This window comes from Zophobas morio, unplaced genomic scaffold, assembly GCF_036711695.1.
Source record: "Zophobas morio isolate AGI-343-1 ecotype UQ-CSIRO unplaced genomic scaffold, CSIRO_AGI_Zmor_V1 ptg000024l, whole genome shotgun sequence".
NCBI lineage: Eukaryota > Metazoa > Arthropoda > Insecta > Coleoptera > Tenebrionidae > Zophobas > Zophobas morio.
The window spans coordinates 12316468-12342547 of record NW_026972129.1 but is presented as its reverse complement, the minus strand read 5'-3'; the positions used below and the strand labels follow the sequence as shown (position 1 = coordinate 12342547).

The following is a 26080-nucleotide window of genomic DNA, read 5'->3' as shown; positions in this document are numbered from 1 at the left end:
GCAAGTACTAGCCCCGCCCACCCTCCCTCTTCTCATTTTAGCGACTAATTTTATTTCTCTATAAGATCCACCTTCCTTGCAAAGTAAAGAATGCTAACCAAAATTCGTTCAATTTTCGCACCAGCAAGGAAATGACGTTACTTAAAACATTTTGAATTGAACTTTTTTATGAATTCATTGATATAGCACAATAATACTTTCTTTCTGTTTGAAATACCAAAATAAATTATTTTAAATAAGAATAAATAAAAAAAGGAAGATGACATAGTTGTTGTTTGAAGTTGAATTTACCGAAATTATTATGAACAAAACACAACAAGAGGGAAATTTTATCAGCAGGGTTTTGTTTTCTGACCAATTTACGTTTTGTTTAAATGGTCATGTGAACAGACACAACTGCAGGTACTGGTCTGACACAAATCCATACTGGATGGAGCAAATTCACATACAGCGTCCAGAAAAACTGAATGTTTGGTGTGGTATTATTGATTAATGATTACCATGTAATTGGTCCTTTTTTTATTAATGGAAATTTAAATTCTGAGGGGAAATTAAGGCTCTTGCTGAAACGTATAGTGCCTTGCTTGTTTCCTAATTACGAAAATCCTGAGTTACCAGTATAAACTATTTGGTGTCAACAAGACGGTGCTCCACCCCATTTTGGACGTCAAGTGCGACAGTACTTAAGTGAAATTTTTACTGGCAGATGCATAGGCCGAAGGACTACTATTGAGTGGCCTGCCAGGTCACCGGATTTGACATCGGTTGACTTTTTTATTGTGGAACTGTTTGAAGAATCGCATTTATATCAATAGACCGATTCACAATGAAAACTTACAAGAACACATTCGTCCAGAAATTCTCATTAACTCATTACAAAATTTTATTTAGGATCTTTTTTACTGCCGGGAAGTAAATGGAGAACATTTTGAGCATCTTTTGTGGGAAACAGAAGTTTAATTTTGGTTTCGGTTGTTATTGGTTAATTTATTTATTGTTTAATATTAATTAAAATTAATAATTACTCCTATTGATTTATGGAATTATTGTTTAATGATTTATTTCGCAATTTCAATCAGGAAGTAAGTATAGTTGTGCTATACCTATCAATGAATTCAGAAAAAAAAACACAATTCAAAAGTGCATAAATTATATGGTAGTGCCATTTAAAAAAATCAAATTGGCCTTGCATCTCGTAAACAAAACGCAAAAAAAAAATTTTCACGAATAATTAGCAAACAACTTCTTGTACCCCTATACCTAATTTCAGGTGATTTGTACAATTGGTTCTCAAGATATTGAACCGTTTCCATACATTCTAGCGACTTATAAGAGTCTGTGCTAAAATGTTGATAACGTTAGTACAAAATTTTGTTGTGGAAAAACTCCCTTGAAACATAAGCATTCTTTACTTGTACTAATATTTCCTGAGTGTTTGCAGAGAATATCTTAAGTATAGTTTAGGAAATTTCATTGTACCCTATAAAATTTTATTGGCAATAACGAGACGGACAGTATATCGACAAGAGATATTTACAACTTCAGTTGTCGCGTGCCGGTAATCCCCAGATGTTAGAAAGCAAAATAATCCACGTCCGCACAGAGACGATCGTTACTCAGGAACGAAAATGACCATTATTTTATGAGTACAACTACCTGCTAAATGTTCTCAGACAAATTCGGGTGAACTGGTGTGAGCCATAAATATTTCTTACCATTGTAGTACTGTCCGTCTCGTTATTGTCAATAAAATTTTATAGGGTAGAATGAAATTTCGAAAACTATGAATGAAGAATAAATAAAGAAATTAATATATAGAAGAACCGAAAAAGAAAGGTAGTAATAAAATTGTTAAATTACAGTGTACATATCAAAATGAATATATTTACGCCCACCAGAAAGATTATAATGTCTTATGGAAGAACTATTCATTGTCTGACAGAATTGGAAGTCAAAAAACATTTTCGTAGAAAGGAGCATATATGAAATTAACATTTAAGGAAGTTGCTAGCTCTTTTTCGATCCGTATATCATGAAAATCAATTACAGATAACCGAAAATGTGATTAAAATAAAAAACTTCAGTAATAAATAACGAAGGTTTAACCTTTCACCAACATTTTGTAGTGTAACGTGATCTTGTAGGATTATATTTCCAATTAAATACCTACAATTAAATTCAGATTGCATCGTTAGAAAAGGCTTTAAATTAACAAAGTTTAGTTATTTTTGATAAAAATTAGTAGTCCTTATTATTATACTTATTATGATATTGGCAAGATCTTATTTCCAGAGAGTTTTTATTTTACAATTTTGTAGTAAACCAAATTTATATAATACTTCGAATAAATAAAAATGAAATCTCAGGATTTCCAATTGTAATATATAATTAATTTGCAATCCACACTGTTGTTGTTCATTTTTTGTTATTTTTTAACGCATGGTCATTCTTAGTTGTGACAGAACTATCATCAATCGATTTTAGTGTTCAGGTAAAACGCAACTTTTGATGTTTGCTAGTTTATGATATCTACTGTCTCTTTTTGTTTGTTATATTGCATGATTTGGTTTGTAAAAAGACCAGAATAGTGAATTTAATGAATTTATTCAGGAACAGTGATGAGGTTGTACAGTCAGAAAAGTATTTGTTTTGTTTTGTGAGGTGAAGGAAAGACAATTTATTTCGAAGAAAGTGTTTTAGAAACGTCGATGGGTTAATTAACGAAAAAACATGAAATATCAAGGTAATCACATTGCTTAAAATTGGGTGTGCGCTCGTCTTACATACTTTAGCACTTTGACTTTGGCAAACTCAATAAATTTTCGTTACGAAACTTGCAAATTTTGAAAACATTCTCCACGTTTTAGAATCTAAGCCTTTGTTATCAGATTCTGATTCCTAAAGTTTTTGATAAGAAATCCAGTTGTTGTAAAAGTGGTTCCTTTATCTTGGATTCATTAATTTATCGTGTTTCTAATGGTAAAAAGTGTGTGTAACTTTTCACAATTTTTTAATTCTTGTTTAGTCCGTAACATATGTTTTCTTTTAAAACAACTCGTATTTCCATCAACGATAACTAACAGTTTCACCTTAAAAATCAACGAAGTGTTCAGTGTTTGCTATCAGTATGATTTTTTTTGCCCATAAACAAGTGTCCGTTTTCTCAAAAATAATTTATGTATGTATGTATGTAACTGTTTATTTCTTTCCCATTCGGGACTTGAAAGAAGTCCGGTTTACATTTTTCCCTTAGTATATCTATATATGTACAAATATATATCAATTAAACATATTTTAACTTAAACTAATATTCTTTCTCGAAATGCTTCCTTATTTTCGTTTCTTTTCTAATATCATTTTCATCCATTCCAGACCATCACCTGTTTCGTTCAATAGCTCATTCCTATCTTTCTCGACTTCCCGTAACTCTTCACAATCCTTTAGCCAGTGTTCAATCGTCTCCGGAAATTCCCTACATAATCCGCATCTTCTATCCTCTTCCTCTTTCCAGTAACAGTTTTCTCCTTCTTCATTTCCCACCCTAAATCTGGCTATTGTCTTTCTGTCTTCATTCTTTCTCCCTCTTATTAGATACTCCGGTAATTTTAGACCTCCTATTATTTCTCCATATTTTGGATTATATCTGGACTCTGCTATTTTTTTCCTTTGCTCTTTTCTTTGTAACTCTTCATCTAGATTTAAAATTTCCTTCCTGGGCTCTGCTCCCTCTATCCTTTTTCTCTCTACTTCTTCTGTCGTTAGACCTCTTACTTCGTAAAATTCTCTTCTTTCTTCCGCTGTCTTCTTATAATTTACCCTTATCTCTTCCCACATTTCTTTCATTATTTTGCATTCAACGTTCTGCCTGATCTTCTCTTCAAATTTCATTGCCCTTCGTGCTGCTTCTATTCTTAGTTTTTCTCTCTTCGTTTCCTCTAATACAATGTACTCTGGTGTCTCTTTTTCCAACCCTAACGTCCATTTCAAATACTTTGCCTGTACTCGTTCTAGACTCTCCCTTTCCTTCCATCCCCAGATTTCAGCACCGTACATAATAACACTTTTTATTAAGCTGTCGAAGAGCCATATTCTTCTAACGAAATCGTTCTTCAACCTTCTCTCTGCCAGTCCCCATACCGCCTTCAACAATCTATTTGCCTTCTTTACTGTATTTTCCAAATGTTGGGTTCTTCTTCCATTTCTTTGAAATGTATACCCTAAATATTTAAACGTCGCTACTTCTTCTATCGTCTTTTCTTCCCATTGCCAAACCTCTTTCTTACTTCTCCCTACCGCCTTTCTGAAAACCATCATTTTCGTTTTTTCTACATTCATTTGCAGTTCTCTCCTTCTTACAAATGTTTGTAGGGTTTTCATCATCTCTCTTATTTCTTTACCCGTTTTTGCCAGTAGGACGATATCGTCTGCATACTGTAGTGACCAGATTTTTGTTTTCCCTAAAGTGACCCCTCCCATCTGTGCCTTCCTAAGATTTTCTTCTAATTTTGCTATATACAAGGAAAAGAGCGTTGGACTTAATGGACATCCTTGCCTAACTCCTTTCTTCGTCCAGAAATTCATCGACGTTTCTCCATTAACTCTGATTCTATTTTCTGTCTCTCTGTAGATTTCTCTAATTCTCTCTATTAGTGTTTTACTGATGCCCATGTCTTTCATTATCTGCCATAGTCTTTCCCTATTAACCATATCAAAAGCCGCTTTCAAATCTACAAAGAGCGCGTATACCTTTCCTCCTTTTTCGTTTAATTCCCTCCTTACTATGTGATCCAGGGTCGCTATGCATTCGATTGTTCCTCTTCCCTTTCTAAATCCCATTTGCACCTCTGGTAGCAGTTGTTTTTCCTCTATATCCCTTTCCAACTTATGTTGTAAAATGGAACTGTAGATCTTGTAAGTTGTATTCAACAACGTAATTCCTCTATAGTTTTCTACTTTTTCTCTGTTTCCTTTCTTGTGCAGGGGACTGATTAACCCCACTCTCCATTCTTCTGGTAACCCTTCTCCTTTCCAGATCTTATCTAACATTTTCGTGAGTCCCTCAACTATATTCTCTGTTGCGTAAATCCAGTGTTCGTTCTGAATGCCGTCTATTCCTGCAGCTTTTCCTTTCTTCATTTTCCCTATTACTCTTATCACCTCTTCCTTCCCTATTTCTTCCCTTTCTTCTATTGTGCCTGTTTCCTGTCTATTTACTTCTGTCTTCTGTTCTTCGTTAGTTTCTGCGCCTTCTAAAATTCTTATAAAATATTCCCGCCATTCTTCTATCTTGATGTTCTTACTTGGTCCCGTTTTTATCTTCCTTTCTTGGTTTATATATTTCCATGCTTCCGCTTCCGTTCTTATATCCTTTAATTTCTGGTCTTCTTCATCCTGTTTCTTTGCTTTCTTCTCTTTTATTAATTTCTTATAGTCCTTAATTTCTTTTCTATATTCCTTTTCATTACCTCTGTTCTTTAGCCATCGTCTCAGTTTCCTTCTTACTTCTATTTTCTTCTGCCAGCATTCTTCTTCCCACCATGAAAAAAAAACATTCTCCACGTTTTAGAATCTAAGCCTTTGTTATCAGATTCTGATTCCTAAAGTTTTTGATAAGAAATCCAGTTGTTGTAAAAGTGGTTCTTTTATCTTGGATTCATTAATTTATCGTGTTTCTAATGGTAAAAAGTGTGTGTAACTTTTCACAATTTTTTAATTCTTGTTTAGTCCGTAACATATGTTTTCTTTTAAAACAACTCGTATTTCCATCAACGATAACTAACAGTTTCACCTTAAAAATCAACGAAGTGTTCAGTGTTTGCTATCAGTATGATTTTTTTTGCCCATAAACAAGTGTCCGTTTTCTCAAAAATAATTTATACCATATAAATTAAAATACTCCTCACCCATATGGGGCAATCGATAGTTACACCCATCAATCAATAACTTATTAATGAATCAATTAATTAATTATTCCTGAGTGTTTGGAATCAAATTAGGTTTCTTTTGACTATTTGTACCCCAAGTATTGTTTGAATTGTCCACATTTGAAGGAAACTGCAGTTTGAAATTTTTCGTTAAAAATCGCTGTTTTCAATGTAACACCTTTATTTTATAAATATCGCAGACAATTTTTATTTGATTAATTATTATTAATTCACGATTTCACTTTCAAATTTGACATTTATGTGTCATTACTTACGGCATGTTTTTCTCAGTCACTTTTATTTTTTTATTTCTGGACTGATGGAGCGGTATGTACATATTTGTATCGGTACTTTTTCATTTGAAAAATTAAAAAAATATTTGCAATTACGTGGTCAATCAGAAAATCTGGTTTCAGTGGAATTCGTGGGAGTGCGTTTTTTTATTTTAATCCTTGAGTATCAAGTGTTAGCCACTGAAGGAAACTGGAGTAGGTGAACTTCCGTAAATGAGTTATATTGTTGCATTACTCTAATGAAGGTTTGTAATTTACTCTGTTGTAAAGCATTACAATAAATTTGCACTATTTTATATTTTGTTGTTTCATTTAATTAGTTTTTCGACCATTGGTCTATAAATACGTAACATGTCATTGTCACGCAAGCTGATTCAACAAAAAAAGCTAAAATATAGTTCAGTTTAATTAAAATAAAATGTGTTGTGTTTGCTGAAAATGTGTATTGTTCTTGTTAATTAATTTTATGTCGAATGTAATCAACATGCACTACACAGTGTTTCAGAAACTTTAATATATTAATTTTTGTTGTAATTCCATTGGCAGATGAAGGGTGATTAAATTTTGATAGCCGTCTTTCAAAACTCAAGTCGATTACACATGATTTGCTTTGAGGAATGAAGATTATTAAATATAGATCTAATCAGTAAGATGAACAACTCGGGTGTGTCTAATAAGGTACAAACTTCTTTATAAAGTGCAGCTTATTTCATTATGCGAAACTTCCTGGGCCGAAAACATTAATTTGCATCTCGCTGTATTATGAAATATTGGTTCAAAGCGAGCAGCTCCGCAAGTGGTGTCTAAAATTAGACATTTTCAGGAGAATAAGGTGGCGGCGTGTCTAATCGATTTTCAGTTTGCTAATATTATCTTTCTAATAAAAGTTTTTCAATTTTACCGAGAACCAACCGACGCGGAGATAATACACAATGAAGAATTTTATGGAAATAATTCACCAATAAATAACCGAAGAGTAGCTGAAAAAATATCAAGGAGAACAGTTCTGACCCCTGCGATAACGTCTATAAAACATTATCTAAATGTAAAAGGGAAGTCGTTCAGTTTTATTATTACGGCCCTTGTCTCTTTTTTGATTTTTTTTCTTTTATGCCGTGAATGCCTATGTAAATACAATAAGGTTTTATTGAATGGAAAAATAAAAAAAGAAATATTATACTTTCTGCTTTTGAAACATCCTTTGCGGGAGATTTATAATACGCCGTGGTCTGTTGACAACGTTTTCTTGTTTTTTTTATCGAAGAATTGCAATAACGTAATTTTGGAGGAAAGTCGGAGTTTGCTTGTAAAAGCATTAAGGAAGAATGCGGGCATTGTTGATTTCTTTCTGTTAGGAGCTTTTATTTGGCGGATCCTATCAGGTTTCGCTTGCAATCCTCGAGGGAAGTTGACCGCCTCGTAAGTTTTGCGGTCTTGGAAAACGTTTCGCGCAAATTTATAAACAAGGCTGGATATGGTACGCAAAGGAGCACTCAGTGTCTCTTTTGAAAAATATGGTTTTCCAACACGTTTCTTTATGTATTTTTATTATTCACGGAAAAAGAAGCAGCTTATTAAGCTTTATTCATTCTCGCGAGGGTAAACATTTATTTATATCATGCTTCGTTATGATAAATTACAGTCCATTTAAGAGTGAGCTCGCTAAATTAAATCTGATCACGAAAGAAGGTAAATCTAATTTGCTGCTGCACGGTAGCTTTTTCTTTGAATTATTTTTGAAACATTTTTATTTATGGACACAGTTCTTTACGATTGCAAAGCACTTTATTAGAAAATCAGAGGAAATTCAAATGATGTTTTTGATTTAACATTCTTTTTTGAATTTTGATGATTTTTATATTTCCCCTTGTTCTACAGGCGTAGAAAACTCCGAAGTTGTATGTAAAGCATCAGTGTGAAGCAACTTTATTTGGATAATTGTTTTTCTCAACAACTATGGTTGTCCCTATTCCACTCTTAAACGTTGAACAGTTGATAGAACAAATATAGACGTATACAAGGAATGCAAAAAAATCATGATTGCATGTTTATAGTTTATGTAAAATCACTTCAATGATACTCGAAGACATAAAACCGTGCTGTTGTGATAGTTTTTTTTTTATTCAGCAGACGTACGTGAAGAGGTGTTAGTTATGTTGTTTAATTATCATTTAATTTTGGTAACAATACTATTGATTAAAAATGTAGGCGTGGTCAATGTGATGTAAGCGCGTCGGTAGTGTAGCTAAATAAAGTTATATGACGGTTTAATATTGTATTAGACTGCTCATCTAGAAAATTGCCTCCTTATTCAGCTTTATAGCCATTTTCAGAGCATAAAATCTCACCAGGAATATTGCAATTATCGTCTGTTCATAAGCCACTGTCTTTTTCATTTTCACTTGCTTTATAAATTCTTGGCTTTTCACAGTTCGTGGAATGCGAAAATACAAACTTTCCCTTTTTTTTGATTTTGCGGAATTGTACTTTTTCTTGATAACCTCTATGGAGTAAAAACAATACAGAAGGTGCTAGTCACAGTGCAGTGTAATAGAAAAAAAACAAGTCAATTGGGACCCCCGAGAAGGTTTCACATTCTTAAAAAACGACACTTGGGGCCCCCGAGAAGGTTTCGCCTTCTTTAAAAAAGGACAGTTGGGACCCCGAGAGGGTTTTACATTCTTAAAAAAAAGACATTTGCGGCCCCCGAGAAGGTTTCACATTCTTAAAATAAAATAGTTGGGACCCCCGAGAAGGTTTGACATTCTTAAAAAAAGACATTTGGCACCCCCGAGAAGGTTTTACATACATAAAAAAAAACATTTGGCGCCCCCAAGAAGGTTTTATATTTCTAAAAAAAGATAGTTGGGACCCCCGAGAAGGTTTTACATTTTTAAAAAAAGACATTTGGCACCCCCGAGAGGGTTTTACATTTTAAAAAAAGACTGTTGGGACCCCCGATAAGGTTTCACATAAAAAAAGGCATTTGGCGCCCTCGAGAAGGTTTTATATTAAAAAAAAAAAGATAGTTGGGACCTCTGAGAATATTTCACATTAAAAAAAACATTTGGGGTCCCTCAGAAGGTTTTACATTTTTAAAAAGGACAGCTGGCACTCATGAGGAGGTTTCACATCCTAAAAAAAAAAAACATTTAGCGCCCCGAGAGCGTTTTACATTTTTAAAAAAGACAGTTGGGACCTCCGAGAACGTTTTACATTTTTAAAAAACACGGTTGGGACCCTGAGAGGTTTCACATAAAAAAAAACAGTTGACACCCCCGAGAAGATGTTATATTAAAAAAAAAGATTTGGGCCCCCCGAGAAGGTTTTGCATTTAAAAAAACAGTTGGGATCTCTGAGAAGGTTTCACATTAAAAAAATACATTCGGCGCCACCGAGAAGGTTTTATATTTTTAAAAAAGACAGTTGGGCCCCCGAGAAGGTTTCACATTAAAAAAAAAAAGACAAATCCTGCCTCTTGTATCCTCGATAAGAAAATGAGGTATACCGTTCTTGATTTGAGCAATAAAAAAATTGGAAATGCCCGAGAATCGACGTCGAACCCAGCACTCTCATTTGCAAAGCTGGTGCTCGAATACCTATTCCACGAGACCCGCTGGCCGCACTTCGTATTATGTATATAAAGTGTAGCAATAGTATACATTATAATAATAAATAAAATCAAGGTGGATTCATAAACCTCAAGTACAGGAGTATATTATTTTACAAAATTCAGCGATCTTTACTAAGCAAAATGTTGAGTTGACGCCATGAAATTGTTGGTGTGAATGATTAGACAAATTTTGGTTGGCGTTTTATCATTTGCATGATATTCCTAATACACATAGAAAATTTGACAATATTGGTGCAGTCGTTTTGGAAATTATCCGTCTAATAAAAATCGACACAGATAACAAGTAGACGGAAACGGGAGACCACTTTTTTCGTACTGTAGGGATCATAAAACGTCGATTACAATACTTCCTTTGCTTGCGCTCGGCAAGTAAAAATCCAAGAAAATTTGAAAAGTAAACTGGTTATAAAGCCTAGGAAGAATCTAACGAGAATACGTAAAAGTATATAGCTGTTCTATTAAAAAATAATAATAATAATAAGTTGTATGCCTCAAAAACAAAAGGCTCTGCACAGTAGAAAATAATTTTAAAGTATGCTAATCAATGAATCCTAATAAGTACTAAGATATCGACAACCGCGCGTTTAGTGACTCATCCTGTATATAGTGAACATGTCTGAGAAATAGTATATTTCTTTATTTGTGTACATGCAATTAATATACTCATTTCCTTTCTAAGAAATAATTTTTCAAAGATTTTTTATTTTTAATTGTGACAGGTCGTTAAAAATACATAAGAACCGGTGTTTCGTTGTGCTTCTGAAGTAAGGAAAGTTCAGTTTAAATAACTTTATTGTTTTAATTTGCTGAACATAACTGTAGTAGAATCCATGGCTAATTTCATGTTTTTCGAACTTTTATAATCCCTAGAGTATGAAAAATTAGGTTACCGTTTTCGTCTCTCTGTCATCTGTTGTGAGTTTCATTAAACAGATAATTTACGAAACTACTGGACTGATTGACCTCATCTTCCCACCCAACAATTTGACGATGTTATATCAAAATTTGGCAAAGTAAATCGTTGGTCAGTTTTATAAAATAACATGTTTCTAAATTTTTACGTTACGACATTTAGAATTGTATAGCAACATTTTACAATTTAACTGTAAAACTGAATGCTCTAAAATCTTTCAGACTTTTTAAGATTATCATAGGCATAGGGAATATTATTGCTGATGAAATAATACCTTTCTGAATTTAAAAGTCGATTTAGAATGTGTAAGTCTTCCTGATCCAAGCAAAGTACATGTACAATCTGTACACAAAATCATCAAGACCAGTTTTAACAATGTATTGTCATATAACTGTCTATTAGATTTAAAAAACGAGTAAGAGTTATTTAATTTTTATTACATGACTGGAAATGCGCAGCTGTGCACCACTGGATTGTTAACACTAAGCATAACAAATATACCAATTTGCCTCAGTGCGGAGGAATTTAGACGTTCAATCAAGTTGAACTTTCACCAAACCATAACAAAATAGGTATTCCTATCGTTGGAGTATAAACTACTAAACATAAGAAAGCAAATAATACCGTGCCATTAAAAAAAAATAATCACATTAAGCTCCTAATTTATGAATATCGATTTTATAAACATAAACTGAAAATATTTTTTGGTTTATATAGGAATGAAACCAAACATGTTTCAATTAATTTGTTTCTTATAATCCACGCCTTATAGTTATTAATAATTGTATTTAAAGGCCTGAGAGTAAAAGAAATAAAATAGCGGCATGTGTGTCGTTTTTGCTCAAAAGGAAAAACTGTTTACATGATTACATGGTCAAAATGTGATAATGATTCAAAAATTGTATAACTCGTAACTCGTGTGCCTGAGAGTTTGTTTAACAATTAGTACTCTGTTATGATTGAGTGCAACTATTCACGTGTGATAAAACGTTGCACTATTATGGGATTGGTAGGTCAATTTATTTTAATATATTTACTCTGGTAATACTGCATTTGCGACTAAATTCCATAATTTTTTGTATTTAAATGTAATTTTACAGTAAAAAAAAAGACATAAATAATTGTTTGCTTTTAGTAACAACAAATATACATCGTATGGTTTATGATTACTAATTAAGGCCATATATATAACGCGTGTTCAATTGGAAAAAATCATCAAGTTGGCGTTGCTTTTGTGACAGAAGAAAATGTAATGAAAAATGTATGTGTTTAATTAACCCATAATGTTGTGTATAAATGACATTTCCGCGTTGTCAGCTGTCATCGATTAAATTATAGGTTAATTGGGGACTAAATTATAGGTTAATTGGGGACATACTTCACAATGTTCATAAAAAATCAAGGCCAACTTGGTGAATTTTTCAACTGAACACCCGGTATATACCAACATACTTTTTTCATTATTCTTGTTCCAAATTATCTTTAAAAAACAGGATAAATGAATTACAAATTATTAAGTGGTGATTTTTTTTGTTCGGTTAGTCGGTTAAAGTACTATTTCGCCTATTAGCACACAGTTAAAATCATTTATTTATTAGTATTTCCTAAGACAAATTGATACGATATAAAAAGTATTTTCTGTCCGTAATACGTAGTTGGGGTTGTATACTACAGTAATACATTTATGAAACAATCATCCATATATTCTGAGCGTCAGCTGGCCCTTTCGTAATGCGCTTGTTTTCACAAAATTACATTATCGATTTCAGATCTTATATAAAACTCTAAACTGTGTTACTCTAGTCGTCAGAAATTGGTGTCATTTTTCATCATTTTTCTAACGTCCAATTGAATTTCAAGCACATTATTCTACACGTCCATGTCAGAAGGGGAATAGCTCCCCTCATCTAGATCTACAATTGCTAAAACTCATTGCGAATCGCATCTGCCACGTCAACCCTCGTTTATTGGGGCTGAAGTGATTAAAGGGAAGATTATGCAACTAATAAAACATGTGCGGATTCATCACTGAAGCCATTGAGTCGTATTAAATGAATGAAATCTTGTTACTGAAAATTTCAGTAACGAGCATCGCCAACGTTATTAACTTACGCTAAAAATAAATCTCTTATTTTTATTTTCTTTGATTTGTTTATTCTCATTTTCTCACCGTATATTTCTTCTGGTGACGTTGCGAAAACACATTTACATAACGTCGGATGGATTTTACAAACGAAAATAAAAATGAGGTTCACTGTGTCCAATGCAATTACAAATTGGTCCCTTTTAATGAAAACGCGAAGACTCTGACCTACATGAAGTAATAGTAATCTTTTTACGATATTAATTTGCAATGATTCCCACAGAACTTTGGAATGCTCTATTGATCGGGTCCTTTCGGAAACTGCCCGGAGTTTCCGATCCTGACCGAACGTTCCAGGATGTATGTAGATCCTTCGCAGTGCTCTTCCGCGAACGGTGGAATCTTCTTCCACCGTTTTGCCGGATCCGTGCTGACGAGTGGCGGTTTGTGCATAAACCAGACTATTTTCAACACTGTCGAAAACTTCAAGAAATCCGAGATTTCCTTCCAATGGGCAAAAAACACAGGCTACACTAAAATTCGTCTCTCACCATCCGTTCATTTCTTTGTTCTTTGTTTAAGTATGCACGTATTTGTTAGTTTTGAAGTTTTGTTTTTATCTGTTAAGTTAGTTCACGGGCGGTTAACGCCCATCCAATTATGATTATTGCGAAAATAATTAAGATTCCGGTATGTTGCAAACAGAAACTGCGACAAATTAAAATTACTCTGAAGAGCCATTGGGATTTCTACCCTAACGGGTTTATCGACATTGTTACTGAATATTCTACGAATTTCGATCATCTCTGATAACGAGCTCGTTGTGTAGCTTGTTATCGCTGATAGGTACATATCTGCTCGATGCCATTTGTGTAACTGGCGACACATGTTCAGAGTTGCAAAAAAATCATAATTTGCATATATGTATATGCATATTCGGGTTAGTTCATCAGATATGACCGTAGCTGTGCAGTTTTTAATTTGCGAAGACAGGTGTTGGAAAAATCATGTGTATAAGTCGGTAAACAAACTGACTTAGCGGATTTAGCAATCAGTAAAATTTACGACCGATTTGTTTCTTCAAATGTTTGATAATTAATCTATATGGCTTTTATCTTATTTATTTTTAAATAAGATCTATTTTTTCAGTTGCATTTACAATTTGGACTTTAGAATTTACAAAAATAGAGAGTTTGACGTTATATTATTAATTTATTACATATGGAAAGAACCTGCATAATTATTGCCACTTTATGTTGAACTACTTTTCTTTAATCATTTAGTGATGATGTGAAAATAAACAACAAGGTCAGCATTTATAGGTATATCTTGTTATGTACCCGTCGATGATTGCAGCGATATATAATAGTTATTCTATTTACCCAAAACTAATTGCCACATTTATTATTTGCTGATCGTTTTTGCCTGTTTGCTATGTTTATCTAAAATATATGTTTTAATATTTGTGGTTATGTTAATGACGAAAACGATGTTGACTGTGTTAAAATATCGTTGTAATGCTTCGGAACCGGAAAAAAATTGCATGCTTTCTGTAACGCTGTCAGCAATACTCATGCACATACATAAACTGTTACTGCCAGGGATAGTGCTATATTTTCGTTTACCCTTCTAATTTCGGTTTATCCATCCATTTTTTAAATATTATGTTTGTACATACCGTGACGCATTTCCAGTCTTTTTTTTCAGTAAAGATTTACGGATGATGATTTTTTTTGGAGATTACACGATCAAGTTTCCGACGGACTTGAACAAATAAATTCTACTTAATGCTTTGTAAATTCTAAAACTGTGTTAGTATTTTATCAATTTTTGTTGATCTAAATTAATTTTTTTTAGGACAACCCGTTGAAGTAAATAAAGTAGAGTGCAATTAACCTTAGGCAAAGGTGCATGTAATTTTACACACTTTTGTGGAGGAAATTATTTCATATAACTGATTAAACTGTCAACAGCTAACAAACATATAGACAGATGGAATGGAAAACTTACATGTTCGTATTTGTTAGCACTTGAGACGTAAAAATATATGTGGAAGCTACGAACATCAAACTCAATAATATAAAGTTAATAACAACTTATAGACACTTTGGAAAAGATTGAGATATTACATTTTACACTTTATCTCATAATTATATTACATAACATATATACTTATTGAATTTTTGATTAGATATAGAATTCACATTAACACTAAAAACCGCAGAACAGGAATTAAAATTTATTTAGTTACCTTTTCCAGAAAATTGATGACGTCACAAAAAATATTAAAAATTTCTCCATAGATGTAGGTTGGTGCTCCAGATTTGTTCTTATTTTAACTTTCTGAACCTCAACTAAGTAGTATTGTAATATAGTCCATTTGACGAATGCCTAATTTCATGATTTCATGGATAACCAGTAACAACCAGGTCTGTCCGCCTGTATGTCTGTAATAATCTCCGAAACTACCGAAAGGATTGTTCTCAAATTTTATATGTATGTTAGGAAAATCGTGTAGATGGTAAATCGCAAACCAAAATTTGCGTAATTATCTTTCATAGGAAGTAAGATTTAAATTTTTTAAATAACATAATCCTGCACTTGTTGTTTAGGAATTCGCCTTGCCATTGAGATTTTTCTAAAACATCGAAATTTTATAGAAACCTATTATACTAATATAAACGGAGCTTACCACGAAAAGTGTTCATCTTCATTCAGACTTACAACGCGAAAATCGTCCACGTTCGAATGTGGCATGTTTTTTTTTTATTTCTTATCTCAAAAATGGTACACCCCAGTGTTGTATTATTACTATTACACTACACGTGTCGGAATTGCCATACGTGTCCTTGCTGAAAGAATGTTGATCGGAACATTTTCAAATGGAAAAATCGCTAGAAGTACAGGCATAGTCTTGTTCATTATCAGTGCATTCATATTTTTGGAGCAATTATTAATCCGTTTTCTATCATGGAAGGCTAATTATAAACAATTTAACAGAGTGTGTTTTCGTAACATAATGCGTTCGAATGACAGACAGTGGTAGAGTATGGATGATTAAAGTATGACACATTAATGAATTCCGAAAAACAAGCTCTACAAGAATCTTCAAAAAATATAGGTATAGAGTGTCATTAAAAATGTCGGATGCGTTATCTATATTTTTTCGTATGGGTGTTATCCTAAAATAAATAGAATTTTTCAAAATCAAATGTTATATTTTTTCGAAAAAGCTGGAATTGTTGGATTGTACTTAAGGAGCGAGGGAGCTTTCTCTAAATAACCGTAGATTTTTTTTTATATATATATTTTTTTTGGTTAAAAATAACTTGGTACAAATTACTTTTGCAAATACGTAAAAACCTAATGTAGACTGAACATTGTTTCGCGAGCCTTAAAGTATGAAATAAGTAGTAGGTCTCCTATTTCCGTATCTGTCATATGTTGTTTGTCGCTTGCCTCTCGTTTGTTGACGATGTTATCTCTGAAATGACTGAACTGATTTTAGATTAATTTTGAACGTATCATGTTGACAGTAGAACGCTAATCAAAATTTATCTTTGCGTAGTTTATTGACCTAGTGCGTTTTTTAAACTTAGACATGAAAGTTTTTGGAAAATTGTTCAAAATCATAAAGCACAATTTTTACAAACCATAAAGCCGATTGCCGTAAAATTTTGCAAACGTTTTAAATTATCGTGGATATCGTCCGTTAATCTGTTCGAGTTTTTACTTGATGACGTCATTCACAATTTTACAGTCTTAAAGTGTTATAGTTCCAAACATCGAACAGGATGCCTATATAGTTACATACAGTTTCTGTTTGAGCTTATATTTTGTAAAATTTTTTACCCAGCATGTCTCAAAAAATTGATGAGTCAAGCAATATATTTTATTGATTACATTAGAAACGACTTAGCTAGCATACAACTTCGTTTTTATAAATAGAACATCCTACATAGTTTTACATATTATATTCTATAGCTTTATAACTAGTTTATTTTTGAAACTCCGACGAGATATTGCCATGCTATTCCAATATTCATATCTTGAATTTTTGTAACTAAAAAAATCGCAGTAATGTTATTTTTAAGATGTGTTGCAATATTTTATGAAGAGATAAAATCAAAGTTTAATATACAGCGTGTTTATAACTATAACAAACTTTTACAATTTTCAAATATCTATATTTCGGGTTTGCAAGTAGAACACCTGTATTTTATTACTGTTTTTTGTTGTCTTTGTCTCAAATATATAAAATACTTAACAAAAGAGTAAGAGAACTAAAACAGAATAGGATGCAGTACTAAAAAACCATTTGAAAAAAACTGAAATATCGATGTCTAACAATTTAAAAGTACTCTCTATACTAAGACTAATTTTATTTACCCGCAAAGTGCGTCTCTTTACTGAATAAAAGTTTACGTATTTATAAAGGAATGAATGAATGAATGAATTAATTATTTTAAGCTATAGGGGTTTCATAAAAAATTCTTAGAATCAAATTTTATCAGTTATCTAAGAATCTGGATTTGTTTAATTGTGCTTTAGGGACAAGGAAAATTCTGTCTAAACAACTTTGTAAATGAATCACTTATCATGGAAAGTTAATCCATTTTATCAGTTATCACGGAAAAGGTTTTTTTTTTAACTGAAACACAGTAAGATTCTAATGGCAGTATATTAAAATATGTATATTCTCACCAAGTTGGTGACGTCATCTAAGAAATTATTAAAAAAATCTTTCTTTAGTACGCTCAGAATTACATGGGGATTCATTATTTTTAATGCGGAACACTTGTTAAATATAGAAAAAGTTATTATAAAATAAAAATTTTAAGTTATGTCTAATTTGTCCGTCAACATGTAAAGCATGTACCTGGTGGTATAAACCATTCGCAGCACGGTTTAATTTAATTAACTTACCACGATTAAAGTATGGGAAAATTGCAATAGAATTTAAAACAGTTGATACGGCTGATATGTAGAGCTATGAAAGTGTAAAACAATGTAAAGATTCTTAGTCTACAGAAACTGCAGAAAATGACTATCACCATTATTTCTCCTACTTGACTGCCGAGCTTTTTCAAAAATATGTAGCAAAAATATTTCTTATCAATTGATGTTTTTAATCAGTATTGAGAAGTTCCAAAGAGAGAAAATAACAAGTCAGTATGAAAACATTCAAGGACAAAACAATCTTAAAATAATCCAAGAAATACCATTTTGATTTTTTGCTGCATGTTTACTAAACACCCCGTATATATATATTTTAATTTTAAATAAAATTTAAATGAATAATAAAAATGTAAATTTATATAATAATAAATAAAATTAATTGAAAATTAATTAACGAATTTATATTAAAAAATTCACTCACTGTAAACACTTGTACTTATTTTTTATATTAGGTTTCTCAGCTTTTGTCTAGCGGGTAACATTTGGCTTGATATAGGAGATAATAGGCTTCCGGTAAACACCAAATTTAATGACAAATTGCTTTTCCCGTCTGAAGCCGGAAGAAGGTTTATGTTATTGTTCATGGAACATCAATTTAAACGCACCTTCTATTTGAAGAAATTCAAGTTTATATAAGTGCTTTATGTTTATATTAATTTATAAATGAAATAAGTTGGAGACTGTTGCTTATGTATGTTCAAATTGTAGTAGTAATCATTCCAGAACTGCCGTAAAAGTTGAGAGCAGCGTCTTAGTTACGCGTAGTAACAATTACAACCTTCTCTTGGCCATTCTTGTATGTTATTCAACCTGTTATTAAACTTAGTTTTTACTGCATATCAACAAACATTACGCAAGCAAGTTATTGCCTGTTAAATAAAATTTGAGACAGCAATAGCGTAGCAGTTCCATTTTAGTGTTATTAACTATGACGTTTACAATATGGCTGCAGTTGCTATTTGAACCATTTCTATGTATTTGTTGTTAATAAAATTCTGTAGGGATTGTTTTAAGTGAGAACATTTCGGAATGTTACAAAGTTTTATTATATTCGTTGTATACTGAATGCATATGGTAGCTGCTATTCTTGTTTATGTTTTGAGGAACATCGCAGACAACGATCTTTTGGCATCGCTCGCTATAAAACAAACATGTTCAAAATCAATGTCTGCGGAAGAGCGTAGCATCCGATAGTTCAATCGGTTTATGAGATTAAATCGCATCCCATCATCCCCCAGTGTTAGTTGTTATTAGTCTAGCGAGGGAGGACTAGGAGAATTCTTAAAGTCTATTATCTGGTCCTTATGAAGGCCGCACAATCTAGATTTATATCTCTTTCACAATTGATATAAACTCGTCCTGGTCTTTAGAGGAGTACTAAAACTTTGCTTAATTACGTCTGCAGAACTTATTACGGCATAAATAACTACATCCGAGCATCATTTTTCATTCGGTTTAATTTGCGTCGCGCAGATTGTTCTATTGAAATTTAGTTCAGTGGACGCTAAGCAGATAACGTGACATAAATTGTTTTATATCTTGAGAAATTTGAAAACGTTTTCCGCAGTTGACGGTGTCTAAATCCGATTACCGACGGAACCGGCGCATCCACCAGTTTTCTAAGTAGGTTTTAGTCTTGTAGTCAGTTGATGGCATCTTCTGAATTGGAGCTTACACGAGTGCTTCATTTTTCGGGGATGGAGGAGATACGCGCCTGCAGATATTGTTTAAATTTTATCATTTTTTATTAGATCCTGCGTTGTTTATAAATATTAAGTAGTTTTCTACATAGTTTTTTGTACAGGACAGAAAACTAGCGATATATTTGTGGTATACTTTGAAAGTTAAAAGTTCAGATATAATTTATATGTACACTTATAAATGATGTATAAAAGCTTTCTTTTCTAAAAATTTTTGAAGTTTAGACAAAATGACATTCATTTCTATGTAATCGCATAATTCTCTGCCTGTTTATTCAAATCAAACATTTAATGACATTTACTATATCAACATTGTGTGGTAGTAAATCCTATTTAAAAATGCGTAAAATAATACGCCTGTATTTCTATTTTTAACTTTGTGCGTCTAGGTTTTCAAAAAAATCAAAGTTGTACAACAAGGTTTTATAATGGTATTTAGACGACAGTACCGAATTCACTTGCTTGAAATTTGGCATACACTTTAATAATATCGTGAACATGGTAAAATTCTAACCAAAATTTATGTTTGTTCTTGCCAAAAATTTGATGTCAGTTAATTTTGTTTGAAATTAATAATAATGTATTCATATTTTTGGTGGTACTTGTTGTAAATAAATTAAACTTTGTAAAAGCATACTTTACAGTTCGTCTTGGAATTTACGAAACGAGCTTATTTATTTTTATTGATTCTCTGTAGAAAGTTAAGTACTTCATGACAAACATTCATTCGATGGATGTTTGTTAAAAAATGCATGTAGTGGTACAACATTGTTTGCGTTGTAGTAATATATTTTATTTTTTTGAATTTATAGTATAAGACAATGTATAATATAATTGCTTTTCTAATATTCCAAAAATTATGGGAACACGACACTGTTTTTTATTTTAATTATAGATACTATAAACAAAATTAAATTTGCAAATTCTATTTTTTTTAATTTATCTAAACCGCTGTAGTCGTTTTATCGTGCTTCGAGGGGATGGAAAGTTCTATCTAAATAACGCCAGACTAGTTTTTTGTGTTTTAAATAAGTGATTTTTTTTTGTTAATGTTAAAAGATAACTTTGTTATTAACCTGAGATTTTATAGTCGAAAGTTTAAAAAGAAATTGAGGCAGTTCCAAAGATTTCGATCTATGGCAAGAAAATTTGTCGTATGTATACGAATAGGAAGTGAGTACTTTATGTGAGTTGTGTACTATAATATTTAACATCCTTTAAAATGTAACCAAAGCCCAACGACTTTTCATATTTTATACCCAGTCATGTACACAAATATTATGGACGGTTTTTAGGTCACTGGCATATTATAGCACGTTTTCCTGTAGATACATTAATTTAATAATAATTTTATTTATTATATTCTTTTATTTTATTCCCGTGAACTTATTTTTTTCATTTCTTCACTTTTTTATTTTCCAAGCGTAACCTAAGTATCGTAATGGACCCTATTACGGCGAACGACTACTTTTACGTTTTCTCGACGTTTCATGATCCCTAGAGTATGAAAACTATGTTTGTTGCTGTAGTTTGTCTATGTTAATTTTTATTAAATATATAATCTCCGAAACTACTGCACCGATCGTAGTCGAATTGTAGCAATATCGTGTAGATAGTAAAACTCTGACCAAAATTTGTCTAATCATCCCCACTAAGAATTTGACTACGTTGCCTCAACATCTTGCAAGGTAAATATTGTTTAAATTTTATAAAATAAAATGCTCCTGTACTTGCAGTTTATGAATCCGCCTTGATTTTTATCTTTGGCATAAAGATTTTCATAAAAAAATACGATTTGCATAAAAACGTTTTACACTAATACAAAAGCACTGCAATGAATCGCCCAAAAATAGCCTTAACATACCACTAATTTTTTTTTAATTAAAATGCACTAAAACTGCTGAAAATTACAGTAAAATAAGACTGTTTTCAGGCAAAAGTTAAAAAAAGATGGACACATTGAGCTAAAATGTGAATGTAAGTAAAAACTATTTATTTTTTCATCGGTTGATATTTAAGTGATGTTCTTGCAAGGAAAGGACAATAATGCAAAGATCAAAGTAAGTTTAATTTTAAAAAAGGCAGTTAAAATACTTTTTTGCACTCATGATCTTTTTTGATGGCTTTCGTGCATTCACCAGGGTGCGGGAGTTCGAACTTCCCGCACACGTGCATTTTAACTTCCCGTTGCCATGGTAACCTTAAAATACTCGCGTAGTGTCAACATTGTGATGTGTTGACGGCGCCATTGTTTATAAATAACTCACAGTTAATTTCTTCAGTTTAAAGGTTTATTCGTTGCAAAAAATATTGTACACAACACGTTCGTGAGCCTGCTTCCCGCATTCACGCAAATGCGGCACTCCCTTCGGTCGTGCCGCAAACATGCATTCATGCGGGAAGCAGGCTATCCCGAACTAGTTGTGTAAATTACTATGACACTCTTCAGGTTTTGCAATGCGGACAAACTCAGCTATTTCTGGCAGTTTAGTTGTGGTTTTGTTTTCTGTAGAGGTTTCCGTGGTTTCGCGGCCAGTCTGGTTCATGGCCTTTTGATTCGGTGGCGCATCACAGAGACACCTGAAAATTAAAAACAATAATTATGGGAATGAAATTGTTACATTGTTAATTTTCGATTTCTCTTTCCTTGAGGAGTCTTCGGCCTGAAGACTTTTGAAACTTTCAGTGTCATCTAAACTTGTTTATTATTGATGTAAGAAAGCACATAATCAAATATTAGGATCGTGTATATTTTACGAGTGTTTGCCTTAAAATAATAGTTATTTATGTATTAAGGGCATAATTAGGAGATTATGGCACCAGGGAATGTTTAAAACCCGACGAAGAAGGGCTTTTAATGCCGCGAAGGCCATACTCGACAATTATGTCCGTGGTACTATTGTATTTTAGTTTCTAAAATATTTTTAGCGAAATGTGACCACGTTGTTTATGTGTTAAATAATTCGTTTTTCAAACTTCAAATTGAAGAAGCGGAAAACGTTTATTCAAAAGAAATTTTAACAGAATTTGAAGTGGCCCAAGGAATGATTGGATCAAATATGATTTTCCCTAACTTTAATAAAAATGTTGAATATCGAAGCTTGTTTAAATAATTAATTAATTTAAATGATAAATCGTTGCTTAGCAATTTTTAATTGATCTGAGATCTAAAGGCCAATTTATGCCCGCATTTGCGTGCTTATAAACAACATTATGATTCTAAAATAGAATAAAACTTTCTAACGTTCTCAAGCTTGCAGGATTCCGCGATTTTTTGCATACCGCATTTTTAGATAAAAAGTAATGCAGTAAACAAAGTTTAATGATAGGTTCTTTGTCACTTGGCATATTTACATACGCACAATATTTTTGTTTAAAAAATGTATAGATGTTCTGAATTTCAGCATAAATAAGGCCGCTAAAAGGGAACGTAATCAGCGAAATACCCAGTTTGTTTCCGTTAATAAATAAAGAGAAGAGAAATGCAAATTTTACGAAGTTTCTTAACTTCAAAGAGATCGTTTTAATATAAATTTATTGTTTAATAAACTAAGGTCGATATACTGTGATTATTTTTTTTATTCATTTTTAAACCTGTTTTAAACCTAAAACTATATGTCATTAATTTTTTCACGTATTAATTATTACTTTTACTGGTTATTTGATTAAATTTTAGTTTCTCAAAAAATTTCCTGTAACGAGCTTTTATTGTGAACCATGAAATAAAGGCCTGGTTGTAGCGCTAATTACTATTGTAATTATTATTGATGATCTTACATGTCCTCGAAATATTAATGTTGATAATGTAGATTTTCAAAAACAGAGTGGGAGAAAACTGCGATAGCCAAATGCGAAACAGATTTCTCTCATTTAATATACCTATAAAAGAAGAAGTTATTGGTTTTTGTAATTGTTATATATTTTTTTACAAATCTAAATGTCAAATAATCCTTTTCAAAAACAATTAACCAATGCTTCACAGATAACAATATTTTTATTGCCATGTATACTTTTTATTGTTACATCATCAAAATCATTTAAAATACCACGAAACATGCGTTATTTGCCATTTCACTTCCCGAGAGTATGGAAAAATAGGTCTCGCATTTTTGTCAGTTTGTTGTCTGTTGTCTGTTGCCAATTTTATTGGACAGATAATCTCCGAAACTATTGAACTGATTAAAATCAAATTTCAAATATTATTAATTAAAAAAAAAATGTCTAATTTGGTGAAAAAGTACATTAACTCTTTCTCGATATAAGATGTTAAACGAAACACAAATTTGTACTGTTATAATTTCTATAACGAATATTTCCGAGTGTTAATTGCAGTGAATAACAGGAGATAAATTGATGTTGGTAATGTTTGTATAAATAATTATTACTTTTTTCGGTCGTTTAAAAATAGCACGAGTGCAGCCTCATATAATCGAAAATCAATAACAGGGATGTATTTTTAGGGATTACTAACAAAGAAATCCACATATCTGGCAGTTAACATTTATTTTCTTCTCATATAGCGAAAATTTATGGCATTCATAGTACTACTTCATGTGGACTGCAACATTGTCGGCTTAATAAAAATTGCACGCCATTAGTCACAATAAAATATCGATCTATTTGTCAAAATCTTTGTTCATTGAGCAGAATGGACCAGAATGAATCAATATTATGTCTGAATAGACGCCAAACAAAGCGTCCGGACGCGCACTCTCGTTTTTTAGGTAGCCAATTTAGGGCATCAATGAATGAAGTGCTTCGAAAATGATTTGAATTCAGTGTTTGATGCACAGCATGGTTCTACAAAAACTCGTGTCCTCAAGATATTGGTACACAAGGCGTCCTCGTAAACGGTAAGTTTGTGATAAAGTATCGGGCCTCATGGTCCATTTCACATGAAAGTGTTAAACGCTGCGGTCTTACCGTTATATTTCGGCCTTATGTGCGCTTTAATTTTCATTTGTGACACATTCGCACTTGAAATATGCCAGTTCGTCGGAATAAGCAGTTGGGGTTAATGATGTCGCTTTTCATAATCCGCTCGTTAATAGCAGTTACTGTGGACCTTAATTTAGGGTTAATGCCCAAAACATAAGCTCGCTGAAAATTGGATTTAAACCAATCTAGGTTTCAGATTTATTAGGGCGTGCAAAAGCCAACAATTTATGGGAATTTAATGTTTAATTAAATCTTGTTGAACTTTGAGTTGTGTTAGAAATTTCTGTTGGAAAGTCGGTTGCTTGATCTTTGGCGAAATGGCTAAGGAACGGTCCACTTACCGTTTTTATGTTCGCGTCATCCGTATGTTGCGTTTTACTACGGAAATCCTAGGAAGTAAACGACGTACTTTTTGCTAGACTTAGCGTTCTTGCAGAAAGACGGCCTGAATAGAATGAGGGATAATACCAACAAAATGATAAATAAGCAAACATATAGCTAGGTGCAGCTTGTTTGTGCAAAATTTTATAAAAAGGTATGCGTAATACGGACTGTTTTGAACAATATTGCATGGACATGTTCATTTCGTCAGAGCAAAGTATAAAATATGCTCTGACAGGTTGTTTAGTTTTATGTTCAGATGAGCTACCATTTCAAACTCGTATTATAAAATATTGTCTGTAGTATTCACAAAGTTCCATACAAAATTCGTAATTTCGTTAATTGAAGTCATCTGGAAACATCCTTGGACAGATAAATTTTTTTAATAAAATTTGATGACGTCACTAGTTACATTAAAAAAGTTATTTCAAAAACTAAAATTGGCTTTGGGGAGTGTTTTCTCAAGAAAATGTCAATTAACGGAATTATGAATTTTATGCGGAACTTTATCAACACTCTGTACATATATTGTATAAAAATACGTTAATCCTATTTTGAGATTTAGTACACCACTGGCACTGGTGTGAACAGGATCGTAGAAATAGACCTGGAAAGTTCTACGCTAGACTGACGTCGCAGAGTTAGCTATGTTCACGCACATTGATGCCTTGCTGTATTTTGCTGTTAATATAGTTTTCAGGTATTTTGCAACAAAAATCCAACTTTTGCAAAATAAAAATAAATGACTCGATAACTACAAGCATTTTTTAATTGATGCAGTTTGTTTTATAAAAGTGCCGTCAAAATTAACAGGGAAATGACGTCGTTCAGTGTCAACAACTTTAAGCAACGTATGAATGAAATGTTTGTTATTCAGTTCACGTTTACTTAACGTATAAAATTCATAGGCAATGCATTTTATACCAGAAATTCCGCAGCTGTATTGTCAGTTTTATCAAACCATTAGTTCTCGGAGAAGTCTTAGTAAACTTCTTCGGAAATTAAGATTAGATGTAACGACTTGGCAATACCTTTGCTAAGTTTTCGTATACAGTAGATTCCTTATGGGTTTTACATGCTACTAATTAAAAGTAAACTGGAGTATATGAAGTTTTAAGGGGGTGAATGTGATTATAAAAAATTAGGTTATCGTTGTTTCGTTTCAAATTCATCAATAGCTCAAAACTGCAAGTTTTTTTTAAAAGCGACTGAAATTTTCTATAACATTATGAACTAATAAGTATACCATAATAAT

General features: G+C 32.3%; 1 protein-coding gene across 5 annotated transcripts in view; it reads left to right on the top strand.

Moving 5' to 3' along the window:
• Evi5 (Ecotropic viral integration site 5) overlaps positions 1-26080 on the top strand; it is a 94367-nt gene that overhangs the window by 23019 nt on the left and 45268 nt on the right. The window contains exons 1-2 of one of the 5 annotated variants that reach the window (XM_064064514.1): positions 13242-13428; positions 24231-24359. The exons of 2 other annotated variants lie outside the window; for them this stretch is intronic. In XM_064064514.1, coding sequence (XP_063920584.1) covers positions 24292-24359 — 68 coding nt within the window. In that variant the 5' untranslated portion in view covers positions 13242-13428; positions 24231-24291. Of the gene's footprint in view, positions 1-13241; positions 13429-24230; positions 24360-26080 lie in introns of those variants that run through there. 2 more of the 5 variants (XM_064064510.1, XM_064064511.1) reach the window with 2 other exon arrangements.